The sequence below is a fragment of the Lutra lutra genome, chromosome 14, assembly GCF_902655055.1.
Source record: "Lutra lutra chromosome 14, mLutLut1.2, whole genome shotgun sequence".
NCBI classification, from domain to species: domain Eukaryota; kingdom Metazoa; phylum Chordata; class Mammalia; order Carnivora; family Mustelidae; genus Lutra; species Lutra lutra.
This window is the reverse complement of record NC_062291.1, coordinates 83,310,277-83,334,299: the sequence shown is the minus strand read 5'-3', so window position 1 is coordinate 83,334,299 and position 24,023 is coordinate 83,310,277. Positions and strand designations below refer to the sequence as shown.

The following is a 24,023-nucleotide window of genomic DNA, read 5'->3' as shown; positions in this document are numbered from 1 at the left end:
AGCTGTAATTACTGAAACTAATTCTTCATCTCACTCTAGAGTTCAAGTTCATTAGGGAAACTTTATCTTGTCATTCTAGTTTCTGGTTTCTGATGAGCTGGTACTTATTTGGCAATCAAGAGTAAAAATGTTGAATTATAATAATAACTAGAATCATTAACTTTTGCTAAAATGTTAAGCTGCATATAAGCCCCTCACAGGCAGAAATTTTCTCTCTATTTTGCTCATTGCTGTGACTTCAGGGCTGCATTTACCCAGGTTGATGCTATAGAAATATTCACTGAATAAATAAATAAACCAGAGAATAGTATTGGGAGTTTCCTGTACACTAAGCCATGTCCACAGGGTTTTTAGTGTGTCTTCTCTCTCATTGCTCATTAACATTCCAGTGAAATGGACATCATGATCCCTGTTTTACAGATGGGGAAACCGAGGCAGAGAGAATTAGGTGACTTGTCTAAGTCATAAGCTTTTTTCATTATTTATTTTTTATTGAAGTATAATTAAAAATATACAGTGTTATATTAGTTTCAGGTGTGCATATAATGATTCAACATTTCTTTTTTTCAAGTTTTTATTTAAATTCCACTTAGTTAACATACAATGTACTATTAGTTTCAGGTGAGTCAACATTTCTACACATTACTGTGTGCTCATCATGGTAAGTGTACTCTTATTCCCCTTTATTTTACCCCCTACCCACCCTCCCACTTCATCTCTGGCAGCCACTTGTTTTCTGTATTTAAGAGTCTGGCTTTTTGTTTCTCCCTCGAAGTGACACAGTTTTTACACGGTCAAGCTAAATTCAAGCTCTTATCTGCAGGATGCCAGAGAACATTCTCTTGGCTTCCATGTAGTGATGCCCCCTCCGTGAAGGTACATTGACATGAGATGCTGTCTTATGGGAGTCTGTGAATCACTATTGTTCCGTTCACTCATTTGTGGGGGTGGGGGAAGGGGAGGCATCATTAAGCAACTTTTTTCCTAACGTAGCTATAAAAAGACAAGTTTGCGATTGTGGCTGTTGCTGCTATAAACATTGGGGTACATATGGCCCTTCTTTTCACTACGTCTGTATCTTTGGGGTAAATACCCAGTAGTGCAATTGTTTCACTGAAATACATAAAATTAAATTAAGATGTAAAAAAAAAGACAAATAACCCAATTTGAAAATAGACATTTCTCCAAAGAAAATATACAAACAGCCAATAATCACATGAAAAGGTATAAAACATTTTAGTCATTAGGAAAATGCAAATGAAAACAACGAGATGGCACTGCACCCCCATGCGGATGGCTCTAGTCAAAGGATGCAGGGGCGCCTGGGTGGCTCAGTCAGTTGAGCATCTGACTTTGGCTCAGGTTTATGATCTCAGGGTCCTGGGATCGAGCCCCGTGTTGGGCTCCCCACTCACGGAAAACCTGCTTCTCCCTCTCCCTTTGCTCCTCCCCCCTGCTAATGCACTTTCTGTCTCAAATATATAAAGAAAATCCTAAGAAAAAAGTGGAGAGGAACAAGTCTTGGCAAAGATGAGGAAAGAGTGGAACCTTCATACATTGCTAGTGGGAATTTAAAATGGTGCAGTTTAAACATGGAGTTACGGTAGGGCCCTGCAAGTCTGCTTCTAGGTATACAACCATGGGATGGAAAACCTATATCCACATGAAACCTTGTGCGTAAATGTTCATAGTAGCATTATTCATTAAAAGATAAAGTGGAAACAATTTGAATGTCTATCAGCTGGTGAACAGAGGTGCGGTGTGTGCTGTGTCATTGGAGCAGGGTGCTATTCAGCTCTAGAAAGGAATGAGAGCCTCACACATATAGGAAATGTCCAGAATAAGCAAGTCCAGAGAAAGATTAGTGGTTGCCAGAGACTGGGGTGAAGGGGTGATGGGGAGTCACGGGTAGGGTCTTCCTCGGGAGGGTGATGAGCATGTCCTGGAATCAGATAGTGGTGATGGGTGCATGACTTTGTCAATATACAAAACCATCCACTTGTACATGGTAAAGGCTAAACTTTATGGTATGTGAGTTATAGCTCGATAAAGTGGTTATTAAAAAAAAAAATCAGCTGTGGAAAGGGAAGGTCAACCCAGCCTGGGTGGTGGGGGCTGCAGTGGAAGACAGTGTGAGGGAGAGCCTGAGATCAGGGCTTTCTCCTAGGAGCAAGCCTGACTCCCCCACTGCTGAGCTGGAGCTGCTTCCTCAGGCCTGCCCCTCACCCAGCCTCAGTTTCCTGTTTTTGTGAAGTGTCAGGTATGGACAAGCGGGTATCCCTCCACGCTGAGGTGCCTCCACATTTCAGAGGGTGATTTTCCTGGCTCTTGCCTGTGTTCAGGGTCTGTTAGAAGAGGAGGGACGAGTAGGGAACTTGGAGCTCTGGATCTTCTCTCCATTAAATGAGGAACCGGGATAGCAGCAATGACGAAAACTCACCCCACTCAAAACCCGAAGCACACCCCATGAGCAGAGAGACCTTGTCTACCTGCTGCTCAGCTGTCGGAGGGGAGAGCTAAGTAGGGAGGTCACCCAGATTCCTGCGTAGACCCCCCACCCAGAACAGCCTGGGTGTTTCCTCCAATGTGGGGCTCCCAGACATGGGTCCGGGCCATGTCTCTGTCCCTGGTGCTGCCCGAGGCCCTTACTCCAGAGGTTTGCAAAAATGAGAGATGGGCAACCAGGTGCCCTCGGGGGCAGCGCCATCCGTGTGTGGCCAGTGCACAGGGCAGCCTGGTTTCCTCTCCGTGGGCTCCTGCTCCAGGCTCCAGATGGGCCTGGGCCGAGTCCGGCAGTTGGCAGTGAGGAAGAAGTTCGCAGAACCAGAGTCACGTTGCTCCTCGGGGAGGAGAGGAAATCCAAGCTGACATCTTATGAAAATCCTTGTTTTGCTTGTTTGCATAACGAGCCGGAGCTGACAGGTTCTGCTGAGGAGTGCGTGGCTTTGGAGTGTGTGGCTTTGCAGCTTGGCCAGACGTAGCTCCAGGTGCTTTGGCTGGAGGCTTCCGAAACGGCCCCTTTTTCTTCCTTGCCTGTTGGTTGCTCTCCAGGCCTGAACTCAAAGCAAACGGTTCATCCACACTCATCCATCCTGCAGAAAGCTGCCTTGGTGGCGAGTCTACAGAGCAGGTCCTGTGGCAGCCTGGGTCACACCAGGGGGAGTGTGGGGGTCTCTTTCTGGTCCCTCTTGTCGGTACCAGGGTCCCAGTTCTTTGCCACCACCTGTGAAGGCAGAAGGACCCTCTGAAATCAAATCACTCGGTGATTTTCAGTACCAGGTAATAATGACCCTTGTTCAGCAAGCTTGGTGTTCCTTGAAGCAGAGGGGGCGGTGATGCTGTTTTCCGTTCCACACACACACCGTCACATGTCCTCGACACCATGCAGCTGGCTGTCTTGGGACAGGGCCGCATGGCAGAGCTAGATGGTGTCCCTGAGGCCATTCCACATGTCACAGACGGGGAAGCTGAGCCTGGGAGATGGGCTGACCTGCTCAAGGTCATAGCTGAGTGGCCAGGGATCTGAGCCCAGTGTCCTTGCCACCCGTCTGGACTCTGCCCTCCATGTTATGCTGTGTCCCTTTTAAAGCCAAAAGAAAGGAGGGAACACTGCATTGTTTCAGCCTCTTACACTGTTTTTCGTGCTGCCCAGACCCAGGCCCGCTGCTTAGGTGAGCCTGCACATTCCCAGGGAGCCCAGCAGAACCCCTACCCACCCCCCACTTCCAGGCCCTGGTTCTTTCTGCCTGGGCTACACGCCCCTGCCCCCACTCATGGAGTCTTTGTTGAGAGGGGAGGCATGTTCTCTCCCTTTCACACTGGAGCCCACATTGAAGGTATTTGGATTTCATGATAGAGGACGCCTCTGCTTGCTTACTTCTGTTGAGGACTTAAAACAAGATCCCCCCCCCCATGCCTCTCTCCACTGTGCATGTGGGTACAAAAGGGGAAATGATAATTTTTTGAAGATTTTTTTTTTAAAGATTTTATTTATTGTTGGGAGAGACAGAGAGAGCATGAGTGGAGAGAGGGAGAAGCAGACTTCCCACTGATTAGGGAGCCCAATGCAAGGCTTGATTCCAAGACCCTGAGATCATGACCTGAGCCAAAGACAGACACTTAACCAACTGAGCCACCCAGGCGCCCCTCAAAGATGCTTTTAAGAGGACAACTGAAATGATCTCTCCATGAGTCTCTTTGCCCTACCCTCCCTTCAAAAAAGAACTCTAGTTTATTTGCTAAGAAAAGATTAGGTAATAAGACACACAGGAAATCAGAATGAAAGGCAGGTGACCTGCAGAAAGAATTGAAAACAGGAACTCGAAGCAATATTTGTATGGCCATGTTCACGGCAGCATTATTGACAATTGCCGACATGTGCAAGCAACCTAACATCTGCCAACACATGAACGAAGAAACAAAATGTGCTCTAGACATACGATGGAATATTCCTCAGCCTTGAAGAGGAAGGAAATGTTGACACCAGCTACGGCTTGCAGGAACTCCGAGGACATGCTCAGCGAAACAAGCCAGGCGCCAATAGACAGATGTATATGATTTCACGTATGTTGGGTATCTAGAGTTGTCAAATTTATAGAGATGGAGAGTAGAATGGTCGATTCCAAGGCCTGGGGGATGGGGAATGGGGAGTTCATTTTTTTTTGTTTGTTAGTTTTTTCATTTTTTTGTTTTTAAGATTTTTATTTATTTATTTGACAGAGAGAAAGATCACAAGTAGGCAGAGAGAGAGGGGAAGCAGGCCTTCCCCGGAGCAGAGAGCCCAATGCAGGACTCGATCCCAGGACCCTGAGACCACGACCCGAGCCAAAGGCAGAGGCTGAACCCTCTGAGACACCCAGGCGCCCTGGGAGTTCATTTTTTATGGGGCCAGAGTTTCAGTTGTACAAGATGAGAGAGCTCTGGAGCTGGATGCTGGTGGTGGTCGCACAACAGTGGGAATGTACTGTATGCCGCAAACTGGACCCTACAAGTGGTTGCGATGGTCACTTTATACTCTGTTTATGTCACACCAGTGCAGCAGTAAAAATGAAGACAGTCTGTAAGAGGAAATGATCAAATCTACACTGCATCGAAAGAGGTCTAGTTTTGGGTCTCCTTCTCCCACTGGGAGAGGAGCTTTTCAGAGATGGGGACTTCAGTGCCCTATCCATCTTTGTTACCCCCCACTGAACTCAGGCCCTCACAGATGTTGGGTTCTCATCAGACGTTTGTGGCCCCGAGGTCGTGGTGTGATTACATGGATACCGTACACAGGACTCACAGACGGGTGTGCACACGTGATTGTACTGGGTGCCCAGCCCTCTCACTTTGCCTCAGGGAGCCAGCCCCCACCCCAAAGGCCAGAGACCCCAAGGACCAGAGACACCCCAAGGGCCAGCCCCCATCCCAAGGGCCTGAGACACAGTGCCTCAGATTCCAGGCATCTCGGAAATCAGCTACAAAATGGCTACAAAATCAGTGGGTAGACTTTGAAGACATCTTTATTACCTTAATTTTCTGAGATACGGCTTCTTCCCATTTCTACCTTTTCTACAAGTGCAGTAATCATTAATATTGCAAAGTCTTAGCTTGAGGCTCACTGAGTGGGTGACCCTTGCAGGTTATATAAGTGAGGCACAGCTTCCTCACCTGTAAAACGGGAGTGATACTAGAACCCTCCTCCCAAGGCCACTTTGAGCATTGCAGGAGATTACACTATCCAATGTCGATTGTCTTACAGAGCGGGAAGAAGAAATTTTAGCCATTAAGATGTGTTAGTGACATTGACCAGACTCAAAGCCCTTTGGGATTATCCAGTGAAATGTACTTAGGTTTGGTGTTTATGAAAAGGCTTACAGAGGTACTGTCCCCTTCTGTAATGACCAGGCTTTCAGTGTCTTATCCCAGGGGACGAAACCATTTTCCTTATGAAACAGCATATTTCATTTGAAAGGCAATAACTTTTGCAATTTATCATGTCCCCCTTTGGCCTTGGGTGTTGCAAACGCGCCCTTAGGTTGTGATGCATCATGCCGGTGTCGTCTTTCGTCCAGGTGTTATGGGTCAGGAATTCTCCAGCTCATCACTTGCTGCTTTTATCAGTTTTTACCTTTTTAAAAAGACAAAAACAAAGACAAAAACAAAAACCCTGTTGCTAATTTTAAGCTACCTCAAATGTGGTCGGGCATAAATTATAAAACAATGTTCGTTATAATTTAGTGTCAAAGGTGTTTTATTAAATTGTATGAAAACCAATTGTTCTTACAATAGCTTGCATGGTAAACAGACTGTCATATTGCCCAATATTCTAGATAACCTGGTTTGCAGAATTTGGTAACATATTAAAAGTGGGTTAAACAAATTAATATTGTGATAGTTTCTGAATGTATTTTCATAGTTAGGGCAATTTTAAATAGTAAAAATACGGCTTGGCAAGCATGCTTGGGCAAGCGTGATGAACCAGAATTGTTGAAACCAGGCAAAAAATCAAGTAGTGACACAGTGGGGAGGAAGAGGGGAAGTTAGTATCTCACTGTAGGCAGCAGAGAGAATAGCTCCTTGTCTCGAATCTCAGTGCTCTGCAGAACACTTTTAAATAATGGTCCTGGGAACTTTTCTGACTTGTCAGAGAAGCCTCAGATAGAAACGGCAAAGTGATGACTGCTGCCGCTGCTAAGGAGAAATGGAACCCAGGGGGACCTTCCTGCCCCCCGCCCCTGGTTGCCGCGTAAACACTCTGGTGACGTCATCACAAGTAGAACACCTAGGTTCTTCAGCCCAGGGCCAACGGTGGGAACCTGACTCATTCCGAGTACTTACAGATGTAAACTGTGCCTAATTTTTCCTCCTCCTCCTCCTCCTCCTCCGTCGTCCTCTTCTTCTTCTTCTTCTTTTTTAGCCAAAAACATCCTTGTCATTAACAGACCTTTGGAACTGAGTCAAATGTCTTTGAAACGCCAGTGGAATATGATAAAACTGTCCGAGGAAGGTACGTTGTGATTTATTCCCCTGTAGATGTAACTCGTATCAAAACATAAAATAATTGGTTCCCTTGGTCGACATTCCCGAAAAAGCGTCCTGGCCAGGTGCTGGACTAGGCATGGGAGGAAGGAGATGAATAGGTCGTCCCCTCAAGACCTCGGTCCACCCAGGGAGACAGCCTTGTGAACAGTTAGTTACAGTGTAGTAAGGATAGGCGGTGACAACAGCCTGTCAGGGGCACAGATGCAGGTTGAATTGTGTTCCCCCAAAAGATATGTTGGAGTCCTCACCCCCAGTACCTGTGAATGTGACCTAATTTGGAAATAGAGTCCTTGTAGATAGAGTCAAGATGAAGTCAGACTGGCTTCGGGTGGGCCTTAAAGGCAGGGGCTGGTGCCCTTGTCCAGGGAGATTTGCAGACACAGACATGTGACAATGGACACAGTTGTGAGAGTTCTGTTGCCATAAGCTAAGGGACACTAAGGACAGCTGGCAACTACCAGCAGCTTACCAGAGGTGAGGGAGGGTTCTCCCCTGGGTCCTTCAGAGACAGCATGGCCCTGCCAACACCTTGATTTCAGATTTCTGGCTTCCAGAACTGCGAGAGAATAAATTCCTATTGCTACCTCATTTGTGATCATTAGTTATGGTAGCCCTAGGAGATGAGGACAGGCACCAGCACAGACTGGAGGGCAATGCTGGGTAGGGGAAACCCTTTCTTAGAGGAGCGGCTCCCAAGCTGTATCCAGGGGTGAGGAGTGAGCTGGGCGGGACAATTGGAAAGGTGGCCCTGAGTTCAAAGAGACACAGAAGCTGCCACATCTGGGATGTAGCAGCGGGCTTGTTTTAAGGATTTTTAGCCTGGTCTCCTGGAGCCCCAGGAGCCCGTGCACAAAAGCGCAGGTTTTCATGTGTATGTTTCCCAGGCCCTGTTCGGGGGTCAGGGTACAGGGTAGGGAGGGCAAGAGTGACATCCTTTCATGAGATTTTTCAAAGGAACCACTAGGTCACAAACTGGTGATGTCAAGGGGATTTGGGAGAACCAGACATGAGACGGGGCTGGTGGGGTCACCAGCTTGACTGTGACCTTGCCGAGACCAGGCTGTACTGGGGAGATTAAACAGATGGATTGAGCAGAGCCTATTTCATGAGAGAGAACAGGCTGTGGCTTTCCGCTGGACATTGGAGATGAGAGAAAGGAGGGGCGTGGAAGGGGACACCTCAGTTTCTATTGTGGGTGATAGGACGATGGGGACCACTGGCCAAGATACAGGATGCAGGGTTGGAAGGGGGAGGAGAGGTGGAAGAGGTCAGTGGTGGCAGCGACTTTGGATGAGTCGGCTGCTTCCCTTTCAAACTAGCCGAGTTTGAGGCAGGTTCGAGCTGATGCTGACGGATGAGATCCACATCCTTCCTTGGCATTGGTTTATAGATCAAGCAAAGGCCACGATGTGTCTGAGGTTTGGCACCAGAGCCCAGAGGGATAATAGGAGGGTCAAGAAGAGAACTCACAAAGGAAAGCCAGAAGGGAGGAAGATGGAAGACCCATCATTCTAGAAATCAAAGATGGAAAGATCTTCAGAGACACTGGGTAGCTCACAGGGTCAGGTCCCACAGAAGCACTAGTTCCGTTTAAATTTGATAAGTGATTCTGAGAAACATCTATTTTAAAATATCTTCAGAGGGTACTGTTCGAGCATGGTGAGGGCTCTGAGCCAACTGTGGCTCCCTTAAGTCTAGAAATGAGGAAAGGCACTTAGAGTCCCGGAAGTGGGCAACCGGCTGTGCCATCTCTGTCCCTGATGCCATGACAGAGGAAGGCAGACTGGGTGCCCACTTAGCTGACTGACGACTGGGCGCCCCTCGGGTGCACGTGGCTCTGATGGGGTGAGCTGCAGGGCACTGTGCGTTGGTGCCTGTGAGCCGTCTCCGCAGTGATGACTCGAGCATCATTGGGGGCTATGTGGGGACTGGAGGGGATTCCTCGCTCCCACCCTGTGCCTCACCCAATGGGCCATAGGTCATTCTCCAGTCTGCCATGTTTTCCTGCTCATAGACTTTTCCTTAAGCCATTCCCACTTCATGCTCTTTTGCCTCAGTTGGGTCTGTGTCACCTTCCCTTCACCCCACTTCCACCTCTATCCAAATTCACCCCATCTTACAGGGCCATTTCAAGTGTCCCCGTCCCAACCCCTGCCAGGGTCCCTTGGCGGGCAGGGCTCTCTGTGGCTGGCTGAGGCTGGGGTAGTGGAGCCGTGGGTGGAGAGCTGCTTCCCAGCTCCCCCGGCGCCAGTACCCTGGGTGCTTCTTCCATTCCTGCTCTGGGTTCCATGGCTGACGCACATCTTCCTCCAGAGAGGAAATCTGGATTCCAGGGTTGTCTGGCTCAAGGCCTCATGAGCGACCTGATGCTTGTGGTCTCTGGGAAGGGGCTGGGTGGCTTCGGATGAGTGTTTCAAGCTAATGGAGACAGAATCACGTACAGTCCCTCAAGCATCTCAGCAGAGAAGACCTCTCCAGATATGCCCACGTGCTGAACCGCTCCCTGGGGCCAGAGGACCAGATCTCTGGGCACCAAACACAACTGATCTGTAAACCGGCGAATTGTTGGCTAATTGGGCTGATTTTTAAAGTTTATTTGAAAATAAAAGCATGCTGGTATCCTTGGTGGCTTCACTTTAATTGAAGCCCTTGGTCAAAAGTCCACTTAGATACTCTGGATACAGTTTTCTAAAAGCCATGGGCTGGTTTTGCATCCAAAGCATGTGTGGTTTCCTCCTGGGGCCTCAACGTCATCATTTGTGGAAGCGCTTGTTGGCCTAAGACCGGCAGTGTTCTTGGACCCAAACTGCATCGAGTGTTCTGTAGGGCTTGCTAAAACGTTGATGGCCAAGACCACCTGAGTTCCTCTTCAGTAGATCTGTGGGTCAGCAGGTGGGACCTGAGAAGTTTATTTCTAACAAGCTCACCCATGATGCAGAGACAGGTGGTCTAGTAGCCCCACGTGGAAAGCCCTCACTCTTGAACAGCACTGTGAGGTAGGACCCCATTGGGTTTCCAAGAAGCAGAACCTGAGGCAGGGATTGAGAGGCATGTGGGAGAGGGCACTGTCCAGGAAAGGATTGTGAGAGAATTAAGGAACCCTGATAGGGTCTCAGGTACAGTCTGGCCCTTGGGTTATACTTGGAGCATAAATAATAGAGCTTCCCTGGCTTTTGTACCCATTTTGTGCCCTTCTGTGGGCTGCTGGGGGCTGTGATGACATACGCCTGCCTGGAGTATATTTGGCAAGTGCTCAGGGCTTGCCCACCCTCTGCCAGTTTCCTTTCAACCGGGACAATTTCTTGATACAGAGTGGACTTCATCTGCACCTGTGAGAGGTCAGGGCCAGACCAGCTCCCACTGCGGAGAGAAGGAGGAGACTGTTCCGGACCCCTCTCATCCTTGCGCCAGGAGGAGGACAAAGGCCAGGCGCCATCCATTCTGGTTAATGTGTTTTCTGTATTGGAGACATGAACCGTTTTCCCATGAAACTGTTGCATCCCAGATACTGGAAAAGCCAAAACTGTTACTCTTGTTCTTGCTAACCTGCTCTTAGTGTCCCTCCCACTCCCAGCTTTACCTTCCTCGAGATGCCAGTGCAGGTCACCTGATGGTGGGGGCCTTTACCGGTGCTGACCAGTTATGTGGTCGGGTGGGAAGGCACCGGGTGGGGGGCTGTGTCCTCACCACATGCTGGGCACTCTGCTCAGGTCTTGACATTCATTGTCTCATTATTTCTTTTTACCACCCTAGCAGACAGGTCTTGCTTCCTCTGACACATGAGAAAAGAAGACCCTGGCCATTTAAGTAACTTACTCCAAATTACTTAAATGGACCAAGTGGTTAGTGACAGACACGGATTTGAATCAGGGCCTTTCTTTTCCAGATTCTATGCATTTAACCACGCTGATATCTCACTTCCTCATATCTTTTGAGGTCATTATATCAGGTACCCTCCTGTATGGCTTTAGTCCTACCTCATTTTCACTCAAAACTAGGTTCATGGCTCTGAGTTACAGGTTTACTGGCTTTGGAAATTCTCACACATACTGAAAATTTTCTTTTAATGTTGCAATCATGTGGCTCATAAGTTTTTGTTTCCTTTCTTTCAATAAACAGCCCATTGTAAGTGCTTACCCTTGTTTGCTACATAGACTTTATAGTTGTTGTTTTAAAGGCCCTACTTTTTTCATCCAGCGCCTCTATCTCAGTCTCCCCAGGTGGTCTGTGATGGGCATAACAGTGGTGCCCCCAAATCTGTCCATGTCCCCGGAATCCGTAGACATATCACCTTTCATGGCAAAAGGGACTTTGCAGATCAAAGAACCTTGAGATGGGACAACTCTCCTGGGTGATCCGTGGGCCCAGTCGAATCACAAGAGTCTTGGGAGGAGGGAATATGCTGTCCCTTGAAGCTGGAAAAGGCAAGGAAACAGATCTTCCCTAGAGCCTCCCAAAGAGTGCGGCCAGCTGAGACCTTGCCCTGTGTCCCAGGAAATGTGCCCTGGGCATCTGACCTCCAGAACCAAAAGATATCACAATCTGTGTTGTTGAAGCCTTCAAGATGGTGACCACTGAGGCAGCAGCCACAGGCCACCAACGCACAGCCCCTGCTTTTCTGACCCCAGTGCCCTTCCTCCTCCCCACAGGGGTGAGGCCACTTCCCTGGAACTGTTGTTGATCCCGTGTCATCGTGTGCTGGGTATCATGCTGAGGGCTGATTAGTTAGGCCTGTTCATCTTTTCCAGTCCCTCTATAAAGCTGGCTTCCTTGTCATCTCCACATCCCAGCAAGGAGCCAAGGGATGCTGAGTGACTTGCCCAAAGCCACACCTGTAGCTAGAGTTGCTGGGACTGAGTGTGGTCTGCCGCTAGTGACCATCTGGGCCCGGGTGGGAGGTGTTGTCACCTTGGTGATGCGCACAAACAGTCACAAGCAGTGTGGTTTATCAGGTATTAACCCCAGATAGCTCCCCGGGCCACGGACTTTACCCACATGTGCCTCAGTGCCTTAGAGACAAGGCTGGGCAGGAGCAGTTCTCTGCATTTTGTGGCCGAAGAAACTCCGAGAGGATGGGTAACCCACGGACTGCATGTGAACTTGGGGCTGGGCTGGGCTGGGCTGCAGCCTGGGCCTTGCTGGCCCCTAGCCAGTGCTGACTTCAGAGTTCTTAGCACGATGCCACCTGACAAGAGCCAGATTTCCATCTTCATCAGCTTTATTGTCAGCTCATCATGACATATCGACTCTGCACAAAATCCATGAGATCTTTCAGGTCTCGTATTGGCACTTCATGGAAAGTAATCTGTGTCCATCATCTCGGATGCCGCCCGCTGTCACTCAGTAACGGGCAGAGGGAGAGGCACAGGCACACGTGTGGGGTGAAGCTGGTGGGGGCTCTGTCGTCACCCAAGGATGAGGGGAGACAGGAGAAGCCTTTGGATGGGTCAGTAGGGACCCTTGAAATTCCCACAAGCCATGTCCTGACTCCTTGCAAACCTGCCAAACATAAAAATACTATAGCCTATCAGTTGTTCCAGAAAATGCTTTGAATTATTATAAAATGCTTTAAATTGAGTTATTTGAATATAGGTAAATTTTTTTTAATTTTATTTTTTATAAACATATATTTTTATCCCCAGGGGTACAGGTCTGTGAATCGCCAGGTTTACACACTTCACAGCACTCACCATAGCACATACCCTCCCCAATATCCATAACCCCACCCCCCCTCTCCCAACCCCCCTCCCCCCATCAACCCTCAGTTTGTTTTGTGAGATTAAGAGTCACTTATGGTTTGTCTCCCTCCCAATCCCATCTTGTTACATTTATTCTTCTCCTACCCCCTTAACCCCCATGTTGCATCTCCTCTCCCTCATATCAGGGAGATCATATGATAGTTGTCTTTCTCCGATTGACTTATTTCACTAAGCATGATACCCTCTAGTTCCATCCACGTCGTCGCAAATGGCAAGATTTCATTTCTTTTGATGGCTGCATGGTATTCCATTGTGTATATATACCACATCTTCTTTATCCATTCGTCTGTTGATGGGCATCTAGGTTCTTTCCATAGTTTGGCTATTGTAGACATTGCTGCTATAAACATTCGGGTGCACGTGCCCCTTCGGATCACTACGTTTGTATCTTTAGGGTAAATACCCAGCAGTGCAATTGCTGGGTCATAGGGTAGTTCTATTTTCAACATTTTGAGGAACCTCCATGCTGTTTTCCAGAGTGGTTGCACCAGCTTGCATTCCCACCAACAGTGTAGGAGGGTTCCCCTTTCTCCGCATTGAATATAGGTAAATTTTTAATGAATATTCTCATGAGTTGATGAAGACAGAACTCTAACTTAGGGAGGTACTTCTTTTTTTTTTTTTTTTTTTTAAAGATTTTATTTATTTATTTGACAGAGAGAGATCACAAGTAGACAGAGAGGCAGGCAGAGAGAGAGGGAAGCAGGCTCCCTGCTGAGCAGAGAGCCCGATGCGGGCCTCGATCCCAGGACCCTGAGATCATGACCTGAGCCGAAGGCAGCGGCTTAACCCACTGAGCCACCCAGGCGCCCTAGGGAGGTACTTCTTAAAGCTCCTTTTTCTTATCACCAGCACCAGCTGCTGGGGAACCAATCTTTGTAGGTTCTGGAAAATTCGCTTTCCCCAAAAATATCCATGTTATGAGGACAGCATTGTCACCAGGGCTCCAGAGAACGGGCCACACAGACTCTGCTTTCTACCTTCCTGTGTTTGTACACATTCCCGCATTAGCAACAGGTGTCCAGGCGGATCATAAGGCTGCTGGGTTGTGGGTTCTAGCCAGTGCTCCATGAGGAGTACAAGGTGGGTTTGTTGGATCAAGGAGTCCACATCACCCATCATTACGAACTCGTGGGTAGTGGGGTGGGAACTGGACTCCAGGTTCATAATTCAAAACACACCAGCTGTGTGCTCTTGGACCTGATGATATCCTGGGCCAACAGGGAGGCAGGTGTCTCTGTGGAGGGCTGTCCACAGGGTCTCACTTATCCCTGTAGTATGATCACAAAATTATCTCCAGCTGTTCCAAAGCAGCTTCAGTATCCACGTCTGGGCCACTCATGGCTCCTTCAAGTATTGTTGGATTAAGAGATTGGATGAAAGTTGGTCTTATGTTTCAGCCTTTCTTAATTCTAGTGGTGTCGGGAACCTCTTAGATGTGATTTTCTCTCCTGCTGGGATGAGGGAGAATGTGAGCAGTCCAAACTTGTTCAACTCTTACTAAATCTAGGAACATAAACAACTGTGTGGAAGAAGGAAACTTGCAGCTTAATTGTAAAATAATAATAATAAAATCAGAGAGCCCAAATCAGGGACTGGAATGAATGAGAGAAATGTACAAGGATTCACCCCATACCTGAGTAGGTGACCTGAAACTTTATAGGAGAGTTATAGATTCCATTGTATCCTTTCATATACTAAAAAGTAGCAATATTATCTCCTTTTGTCTAGGATTACGGGACAAGCAGTACTGTACAAACAATCAGATTGCCCTTAAAAATCTTCAGTCTGATGTTACAGAGAAGAAATCTGACTTCACCGAGGTAACTTTTTTCTAACTTCTTGAGTAGTCAGCAAAATGCGGCCAACTATAAAACACAATCATTGGCCTGTTTATGATGTGTTTGCATTTTATTTTGTTTAGTCAAAACTGAATTAAGGCAGCAGAAAATCTAACCATCGATGACTAAGACTTGTTACATTAAAATATGCACTGTAAATTTAATTATTCTTTTAGAATCTTCATCAACAATTTGTAAATTTGCAGTATCATATGAGAGTACGGTGATTGAATCTCAATTTTAAACCAAAATTAATCTGCCGGAGAGAGACAGAATGATGCCATGCAGCACTTCGAAGGTGGAGAAGAGATAATTGGAAATCTAACAAGCTAGTATGCATTGTTATAGCTGCGAAAAGCATCACTTGTCTGAAACAGGGAGAAAATTAGAGGTCATATTTATAAAATGAAGAGTTTCTGACTCCAGAGAACAAAGCATCTGTACGCCGGGGTTAATATTGCCAATGTGTCCCACACCAGGTTCTGGCTAATTGACCCTCCCACAATGCCGGGAAGGAGGTGTTATCATTATACTCATTTTGCAGGTGAGAAAAGTAAAGCAGTAGCTGCAGTAGTTGACTTGCCCTGAAGCTCCCAGCTCATTAGCTGTCAGGCTCCAGAGCTTCTGTTGTCCTTCTTCTTAAGATTTTATTTATTTATTTGAGAGAGGGCGTGAGAGGGAGGGTCAGTGGGAGAAGCGGGGGAATCCATCCCTCGACTCCAGGATCATGACCCGAGCCAAAGGCAGACCCTTAACCGACTGAGCCACCCAGCTGCCCCAGAGCTTCTGTTCGTATCTTGCTCTAAAGGGCTGGCGTAGAGGAAGGCTCATTCCAGTTAACAGATTGTAAAATGTGGACTTTCTGCCTGAAGGAATCATCCAGAGGACAAATGGATAATCTGCTGCCATCTTTTATGATTCTGAGAGATTGTGGGATTAGAAGAGTTGATGCCTCATGACAGATTAAAGTGGCAAGGATATCTGTAAAAAAATTTCCCCCCAAAATGCTTGTCTTGGGTATTACCTTTTGATTTAGCTCTGCATTTAGTGAAGCCCAGAGACCCCAGGCCTGAACTCCTGCACGTTGCCGAAAGGATGCTATTCTGGGTGTGAGATCTAGTCATCGATACTTCAGATATTTCCATCAAGCCCTTTCTTTGTGGAAGCACCGAGCTCACTGTCTGAAGACGTAAAGATGCCCGGCTATGACTCATCTGTTTCCAGGGAGCAGGAGCCAGACTCTCAGGTCTCGGGGAGGGAAATGAGCAGGAGGAACAGGGGGCCCCTGAGAACCACCCCTGGAGGGAGGTACCCAGTTAAGAAGGGAAGGATAATGATGAAGTTGATTGCTACTCTTTTTTTTTTTTAAGCTTTTATTTATTTATTTGAGAGAGAGCGAGCGCGTGCAAGAGAGAGTGAGCAGGGGAAAAGGGAGAAGCAGACCCCCGCTGAGCAGGCTTGATCCCAAGACCCTGGGATCACGATCCCAGCCAAAGGCAGATGCTTAACGACTGAGCCATCCAGGTGCCCCAATTGCTGCTCTTTTTAAGAAAGATGCCAGCTGAAGGTCTTTCCCACCTGTTTTTCACACTGAGCTGACAAGTTCCAGGATTTTCCTATTGATGTTAAAATTAATGAGTTTGGTTATTGGTGATCTAGATCTTTGGGGCCATGCGGCTGGGTCTCGCGAACACACACACACACACACACACACACATTTTGTGTGTGTCATTTTCTGTGACTGAATTAAATAACTCCCAGAAACCACACCTTCTAAACTTCTGCTTTGGAATGATCTGGACCATCTACTTCGATTGTATCAGTACTATGACTTTGAAAATTTCCTCCTAACTTTGAGCTTTTAAAGCTTGTGCCCGTGTGTGTGTTGTAAGGATGCTGTAAGATGATGAAGCACTCGGAATGGATGCCCTTCGTTTGTAACTGCCATAAATCTCCGCCTCTCCGTGCAAGCCCGTGCACGATTGATCACTTTTCCTTTCAAAACTCTTCGAAGCTGTAGAAATGATATGCAGGCTCTTCTTCAACCAAGTGATTATTTAAAAGGGATGAAATATGGAACAGGGTTTTCATCTTTGCAAAAACAACATTTAAATTCTCCTGATAACAAAAGTAATGGCAGCTCCATGTAGACACTTAGGGAAATATAGAAATATACAAGTAAGGAAATTTATATATATTTTGTTCCCTTCTTTTTCCCATGCAATTTTTTTTACATAAAACTATAATGTTTATCAACTTTTATAGCTCTCTTTTATTACATAACATTCCATCACAAGCAATTTCCCATGGCATTTAAATTCTTTGTAATCTTTATTTTTAATTTCTACGGAATACGATGCAGTTGTGCCTACCATGATTTACTTACCCGAACCCCTTTTAAAAGACATTTGGATTCTTTCCAGCTTTTCACTGTTGTGCATTACACTGCACTGAGTCCTTTGGTTTCTTGTAAGTGCATGGAAAGAGACAAAAGTTTCAGAACAGAGATGGAGAAAAGCTCCAATTCTTCCATCGGTCTCAAAACGGTCTTTCCCTAGTGCTACGTACCAGAGTGAACTCATACATTTGAAAGCACTCTTACATGCATGATGAAATGCCACTAGGTTGACAGATTGCTTAGTGGTGATGATGCTGGACGGACTAAAAAGGAGTTGAGCAGGCTTGCAGCTCGTGCGGTGGGGACTGGAGAGAGGATCTGGGCAGACATGGGGCCAAGGAATCATCTGGCAAACATAGTTGAGGGCTGCAGAGTAACCACGGAAAAGGGAAGAATTGTCAAGTGGAGAAAAATATAGATTTCAAAGCCACAGGTTGGATTAGATGCTTATCCTTTCGAGAAATAAATTGCTACAGAAATGGATGCGTCCTCATCCCAGTGGCTCAGGATCTGATTTCTCCAACCATCCGCCGCTTATCTCTTTCTTCCTTCAATTTATGAAATGGTGCCTTTATAGTAAAATACCTTAAGGCATAAATATAAAGTTAAAAACAGTCAATAAAATGCATAAAACTAGGAAAGCAGTTACCAGCCTCACACAATCATGTCTGAAACATTTAAAAAAAAAATCAATATCTTAAAGTGGCATTTATGAGAAAGAAAATGTACATAGGCGAGTGCTGTACGAGGATGGTCAGGAAATGGGTGATTTATTGCCACGGCGAGACACAAAATCCCACTCTTCATTTGACCTTCCTCTGACCTTGAATGTTCTACTTTAAATGCAAGATTATTTTCTTTTTAAATCAAATCTTCCATCAGCTAATCTTATTTTAGATGAAAGATAACTTCCCCCCACAAAGCTGTGTTCAGTTAACCCAGTAGAAAGAACAGATGGAGGGGCATCCTGAAATAGCTTCATTGGGAAAGATATTTGATGTGAAGGATGTGATCCCTTTTTTTAAAAGTTGCCCTGCTTTAAAAGTAGTGGGCCAAGTCAGGGACATCAAATAGATCCTCTGTCTCATCTCTTTCTTGGCGTCCCAGCCCCAGAAGAAGAGCGGGACACAAAGTGCTATATTGTAGTCTGCCGTGGACCGTCTCCCCCACTCCGAATGCGTGTGTGGATATCCTGACTCCCAGCACCTCAGAGCGTGACTGTGTTCTGAGCCAGAATCTTTAAAGAGGTCACTCAGGTTAAATGAGGACACTAGGGTGGGCCTTATCCAGTAGGACCGATGCCCTTACAAGAGGAGGACGATAGGACATGGTCACACACTGAGGGAGGAAAATGTGAAGCCACGGGGAGAAGACTCAGAGGAAGCCAGTCCTGTCGGCTCCTTGATCTCCGACATCCGGCCTCCAGAACTGGGACAAAATAAAATGTCTGTTTTTAAGTCACCCAGACCATGGCACTTTGTTCCGGCAGCCCAGAGTTTTAAGAGGTTGGAATTTATCTTTCATGATTTAATGGATTTTGATGAGAAAATAGGATCTGATCAATAGAACTTCCCCTACAAGAGTAGGATTAGTGTTTTGATGAGCAAAGCATACAGTGTTTCCTTTTTAATTTCTCTTAGTCTGTCGGTTGGGGCTTTTTCCAAAACCGAGTGTAAACATCTCAGGGAAAAAAACCGCAGTAAAATGTAACCAATAATCCCAGTCCTGACAATTTGGTTGCCTGCTTGGCGTTCTCTCCCATTTAACTCCGTGGGGCCAAGAAGTTTCCTCTGTTTCCTGTAGTAGGAGCTCAATAGATCTGTGTGATGAGTTCATGGATAAATGGGTTGATCACGACTCTGTATAGAATGACAGAATTTACATCTCGAAAGCTTCCGTTCACAATGACAAGATTTCAACGTATTGGGTATGTAACAGGTCATTTCCATTTGTGTAATTCAAATAAACACAAATGTGTTCATTGTAAATACTCCCTCACTCACCCAGAGGTTTGAGTCCACCAGACATCCTCCGGTTTCTGCTAAATCACAGAAAAAGTCATACCCTGCCGTGACATATCAAGTCCATATTTTGAGAGGTACTTTCGCGTCCTTCTTTGTTTCTGGTTTCCAGAACTTCCTGGTAAGGTAGGGAGGCAAACGGACTCTCCTTTGGGACTGGGCTTCTACCAGCATCTCCTCCCTCAGGAACAGCGTCTCCCTGACGTATGGTGATTCCCCGGCTTCAGAATTGAGTTCAGATTCATGTCTTTGTTGCTCTTCCTTCATCCGTTTGCATTTGATGGACTCAAAGTCCGTTACACCAGCCAGGCCCGAGGTAATGAGACGGTGGGTGATTCCCTGTCCTATCCTTCTGGGCCTCTAGGGCCTCCTACAATGGTGCCTGAAACCTCCAATGGAGCCGCAGGGCGTCCCTCCAGCATGTGCTCAGGGAGAGACTACAGGATGTCTGAGTCCTGGCCTGGCATTCCTTCTTCCCTATCTGTGCAGAAAATCACCCAGAAGCTGGTTAAAAACAGAGCTGCTTGGCATTATCCCTAGAGATCTTGATTCACCCTGGGTCTAGAGGAGGGAAAGAAGGGTCCAGAAATCTGCATTTTTAACCCTCCCCACACCAGGTTTTTTTTATGCAAGTGGCCACTGGCCCAAACTTGGGGAAACATTACTATACAGTATAAAATAAGACCAACACAGCACACTTTCCAAGAGGAATATTTGCTTTTTCTTTCGAAGACCTGTGTCAAAGGAATTCCTACCAGCTACAACTATGCACCTGGTAGGATACACGGGCAAATTATTATCAGAACTAAATTTAACGAGGGAGGGACTGCATACCGAGTCAAACTGCCTGGGGTAGATGCCAGGCACATTTCACTGTTCTCCTTTGTAAACCACAGGCGTGGAGAGTGCCTTCTAGAAAGGAGAGCGAGGTGCCTCAGAAGCCCCTGGGGCTGCTTCACCTGCCTGCTGTAATCACCCTGGAGGAGAAAACAGGGATGCCTGGCCCCACCCCAGGGCTTCTGATGCCCTTAGTCGGGGCTGAGGTTCTACAAGCTCCCACGTTAGTGTAATGAGACAGGCTGAAGGGGAGACCCCCCCCATCTTGAAAGAGGGTTCAAGCAGAGCCTGACCCTCGCTAGCCACCTGGGAAAGGGTAGCCCGTGATAGTCAGATTTTTTTTATAAGATGAAGGGACATTTAAGACGACTCTGTTTCTTCTTCACCCGGCTCTGGCTATCTTTTGGATTTGCAACTTCCCACGTACCTTAAAAATCTCACCGAGTGTCAGGTGATAGGGATTTTGATGAAAAACAGGAAAAAAAAATTGAGAAGCTGACCACCTTCCCGTGGCTAAGAGTCAGAATGCAGTGCGCCTTGGCTTCTAAGGTCCCATGGGCCGGCCCCCCATCACATGTCCAGGTGGAGGAAAGCCTGACCTCAGTGTCATAAGTGAGTGCTAATCCTTCTCTGAAGAAAAGAAAAATTTGTGCTTTCTCATCACATCTAAGGAAAAGAAAACGATGATTGTCTCTTCTCAAACACAAGCCCTTCCCCTCCTTCGAAAGACCGGCAGCTGGAGGTTTTCAGAGTGGGCTCGCTGGTTCGCCTGCATCGGAATCACCGGATCTTGGTTAAAACGCAGAGTTTGGGGCCCCAGCCACAGGCCTACAGGATCAGAAGCCCTGGAGCCCAGGGAACCTGTAGTTGTTAACATTCCAGGTGGTTCTCAGGCCCATTACGGAGTGAGAATTCCTGCGTCCTTGCCCAGCCCCAGTTAAGCCTCCAGGCTTCTCGTGAAGGCTCTGCTCCCGGTGGGGATCCCTGTGGGGGTTGAGTGGTTCCCGGGGTTATTTCCGGTCTTGCGCTGTTCCAGGCAAGAGTTCGTTTTAAACACGTAGGATACTGAGTTTCAAAATGGGGGCCTGCGACCCTGGGAGCATTCTCCGTTCAGCCGCCCATGTGGCTTCCTGCAGTGTCTTACACATACACGTACAAAAACAAAACCAGGAGAAACGACTCGTCCTCCCGGTGCTGACCTGGTCAGAGGCTTTATTAAAAGTCTCAGTACATTGTTTTGGACACACAAGCAGTTTACTGTTAGGACACAGATCTGCTGATAAGGGAGCATGGAACACCTCCATCCCTCTACTGGACAGAAGCCGTGGCTGTGCCCCTGAGCGTTGAAAGGCAGACAAACCACATCTGTCCTGTCCAGCTGCTTCCTGATACTGATTCTCCTGGTTGCTGTGCTAGTCTAGTCCAGCTTGGGTGTTTGATTGCCTGTGTTACACTACTGGGATTTGACCCCCACAGTGGCAGGCATGGGGAGCCACTGAACCCCACTGTGAATCAGCAAAGTTAGAGAATTGTGTTAGGGGGTTGGGGACGGAGGCAGAGAGGCCTTCCCTGACCCCACCACCAGTGCTAACTCATCTCCCACAGAAACCCTTGTCCCAAATCCCAGCCCTGCTCCAGAATTCTATCTTCCCTCGCCCTTGAGGCTGTGGACCTGTTTTCAGGTGCTCCCAGGCCTGGTGAAGGTGATTTTTGAAATCTGATGGCCCCCATCGACACAAACATCGTTAAATAAACCGAAAATAGACACCCAGCCGAGAAAACCAATCCCTGGGTCAGAAGAATGATTCCAGGTGGATCCGGGTTTCCCGCCCTTCGGAGCACGCGGAGGTGGAGTCAGGTGCGGGGTAGAAGGCCTCGGCCGAGAACAGGGTTCTGGGAAGTCCTCTTGGCCCTTGAAAGGGAGTTGACTGCCTGCCTTGCGATAGACTGTTTGCGTAACTGCCATCTTTTCCCGTTTGCAGGGGGCTCTGGCATCGCAACACACAGAGATGATCTCATCCCTAGTCATCTCACAGCTGACTGATGAGAGTAACTCAAAGGTGGACCGGGCGGCGCTGCCCGCGCCCTGCACCCCAGCTCTGCACGCGCATCCGGCCCGGCCGTCGCGGGGGAGCCACCCCGGGGTCTGCCTTGGCCGCGCGTTCGGCCTCCTCCCGGGCGGGCTGGGCGCACCGACGCCGGCCGCGGGGCCAGGACCCGACACGGAGCCGCCGCGCAGCGCGAAGCCGGGCAGCGGCCCCCAGAGGGGCTTTGCGTCCATCACCATCACGGCCAGGCGCGTGGGCGCCCCGTTCAGCCCCGTGGCGTGGGAGGCCGTGCGGGACTCGCGGTGCCCCGAGTGCCCGGCCCAGGGCGCTCCGCTCAGGGACGCCTCTGCGCCGGCTGGGGGTGCCGATCCGCGTCGGCACCAGGGACCGTTCGCCTGCGCGGATTTCTCCGGAAACGGCTCTGTGATGAGGCTGAGGGTGCCCGAGACGGACCACCGGCTGTGCGGGGGTCCCCAGTACTGCATCACCGATGTGGACAGCCGGGAGAGCAGCTTTCCTCCGGGCGCGGCGCGGTCGGGAGAGGGGCCGCTGGTGTTCAGCTCCTGCGTCCACGTCAGGGTGACCCAGCCGTGCCTGAATTCCATTTACTATCTAGACCGGTCCCTCTCCGTCCCCGTGGAGCAGCCCCAGCTTGCGGGCCCTAAAATGCACAGGTCGGTCCTGTCACTCAACCTCAAGTGCAGTTCACACGGACCGACAGCAGATGGCGCAGGCGGCCCGGCTAATGCGGGGCCCCGGAGCGGCGCCCGGGAGCCGGCGCTCCCGGAGGGAAAACAGAGCCCTCTAGGCCCCCGCTGGAACCCAGGTCTGCAAGGAAGCTTCTTGCAGGAAATCCCATCCTTGGAGCAGGTGCATCTGGGGCCCCGCACCTGTCCTTGGAGGGGCTCGCGTCTGTTGGAAAAGCAAGGATTCTCAAGTGCGGCAGTTCACCAGGTCACTGGAAGAAAAGGGAGAGAAGACTACAGGACCACGACCGGTGGTGGTGGCGGCAGCCAACTCTCCATCCACATTCCTGGCTGGAGTTACACAGCAGGTGAGTGACAATCTCGGGAGGTGGGGCCTCCAAATACCCCCAGCCGGCGGGTCATCTGTGCGAGTCCCCCCCGCCAAGGTGGACGGTGAGTTTCTTCTGCATGACTTATTCCAAGAGGTGGTTCTCAGAAGCATCCTTTCTCTGCTCTGCTCTGAGTTGGTCATTGGCAGCTCAGTGTTGACGTCTGCCTTAGGTTTTCACAGATGCTGTTATAGATTCTGAGGGACCTTCCTTCAAAGTTTTGTTTCCAACAATAGCTCCAGACCCTGTAATGTCATGAGCAGGAAACTATGGCCCCCACATGAAGTTATTTTAGGCCCATATGGCTCCAAAGCAGGGAGAAGAGGAAAAAGTGCTGTCCATGCCCAGAGGTTTCGTGTCTCTTGTCCGAACATCTGGGTGTCTGGAAGGGTCCACAGTCCTGCTCTCCTTTACCTTTCCCTCCAACAGCTGGCATGTATGGATTGCTCTTAGAAATATTGTGCATTGTGTATAATGGAGTTTATGTGTAAGGGGGGGAGATGGTTAGTAATTATGGGACATTTTCAAAAAGAGGCAAGTTGGCAGGGAGAGCCAAAAAGCAAAACAGTTTTCTGGGGCGTCTGGGCTAGAATTTGTTGCTGTTTTTGTCATTGCCAGGACAAGGCAGACGTCCCAGGGTGAGCAGCCCTGGGCACCCTTTACCTTTCTTAGGAGACCAGGAAGAGGGAAACAGGGCTGGAAACAGGGCTGAACCTGACCCCAGATTCCTTTCTCTGTATAAACTTTCAGTTTTCAGTTTTACTTTCTAGAAGAGACTGTGATTTATGAATTAGTGACTTTCCATTTGAGGGAAATATTTAAAGATAATAGCAGTAAAACTGGAAATGCAGCATACGTACAGTAATTTCATAGTGTAATTTTTGTCCATTAAGGCTTTATTAATTAATAAAAATGACTGTAAAACATTTTAAGCTATAATGTATGTAGAAATGGTCAATGACGTAATTAATTTTAACAAGTGTGTATATATTGAATGCGTAGAGATCTTTAAGGCAATTTG

At 48.1% G+C, this 24,023-nt stretch overlaps 1 protein-coding gene across 3 annotated transcripts in view; it reads left to right on the top strand.

The window, feature by feature from the left end:
• The window catches only part of C14H10orf90 (chromosome 14 C10orf90 homolog), a 203,866-nt gene that overhangs the window by 120,679 nt on the left and 59,164 nt on the right, over nucleotides 1-24,023 (top strand). For 2 of the 3 annotated variants that reach the window (XM_047703465.1, XM_047703464.1), the window contains exons 3-4: nucleotides 14,514-14,605; nucleotides 21,862-22,981. In XM_047703465.1, coding sequence (XP_047559421.1) covers nucleotides 14,514-14,605; nucleotides 21,862-22,981 — 1,212 coding nt within the window. Of the gene's footprint in view, nucleotides 1-6,784; nucleotides 6,989-14,513; nucleotides 14,606-21,861; nucleotides 22,982-24,023 lie in introns of those variants that run through there. The other variant, XM_047703462.1, reaches the window with a different exon arrangement.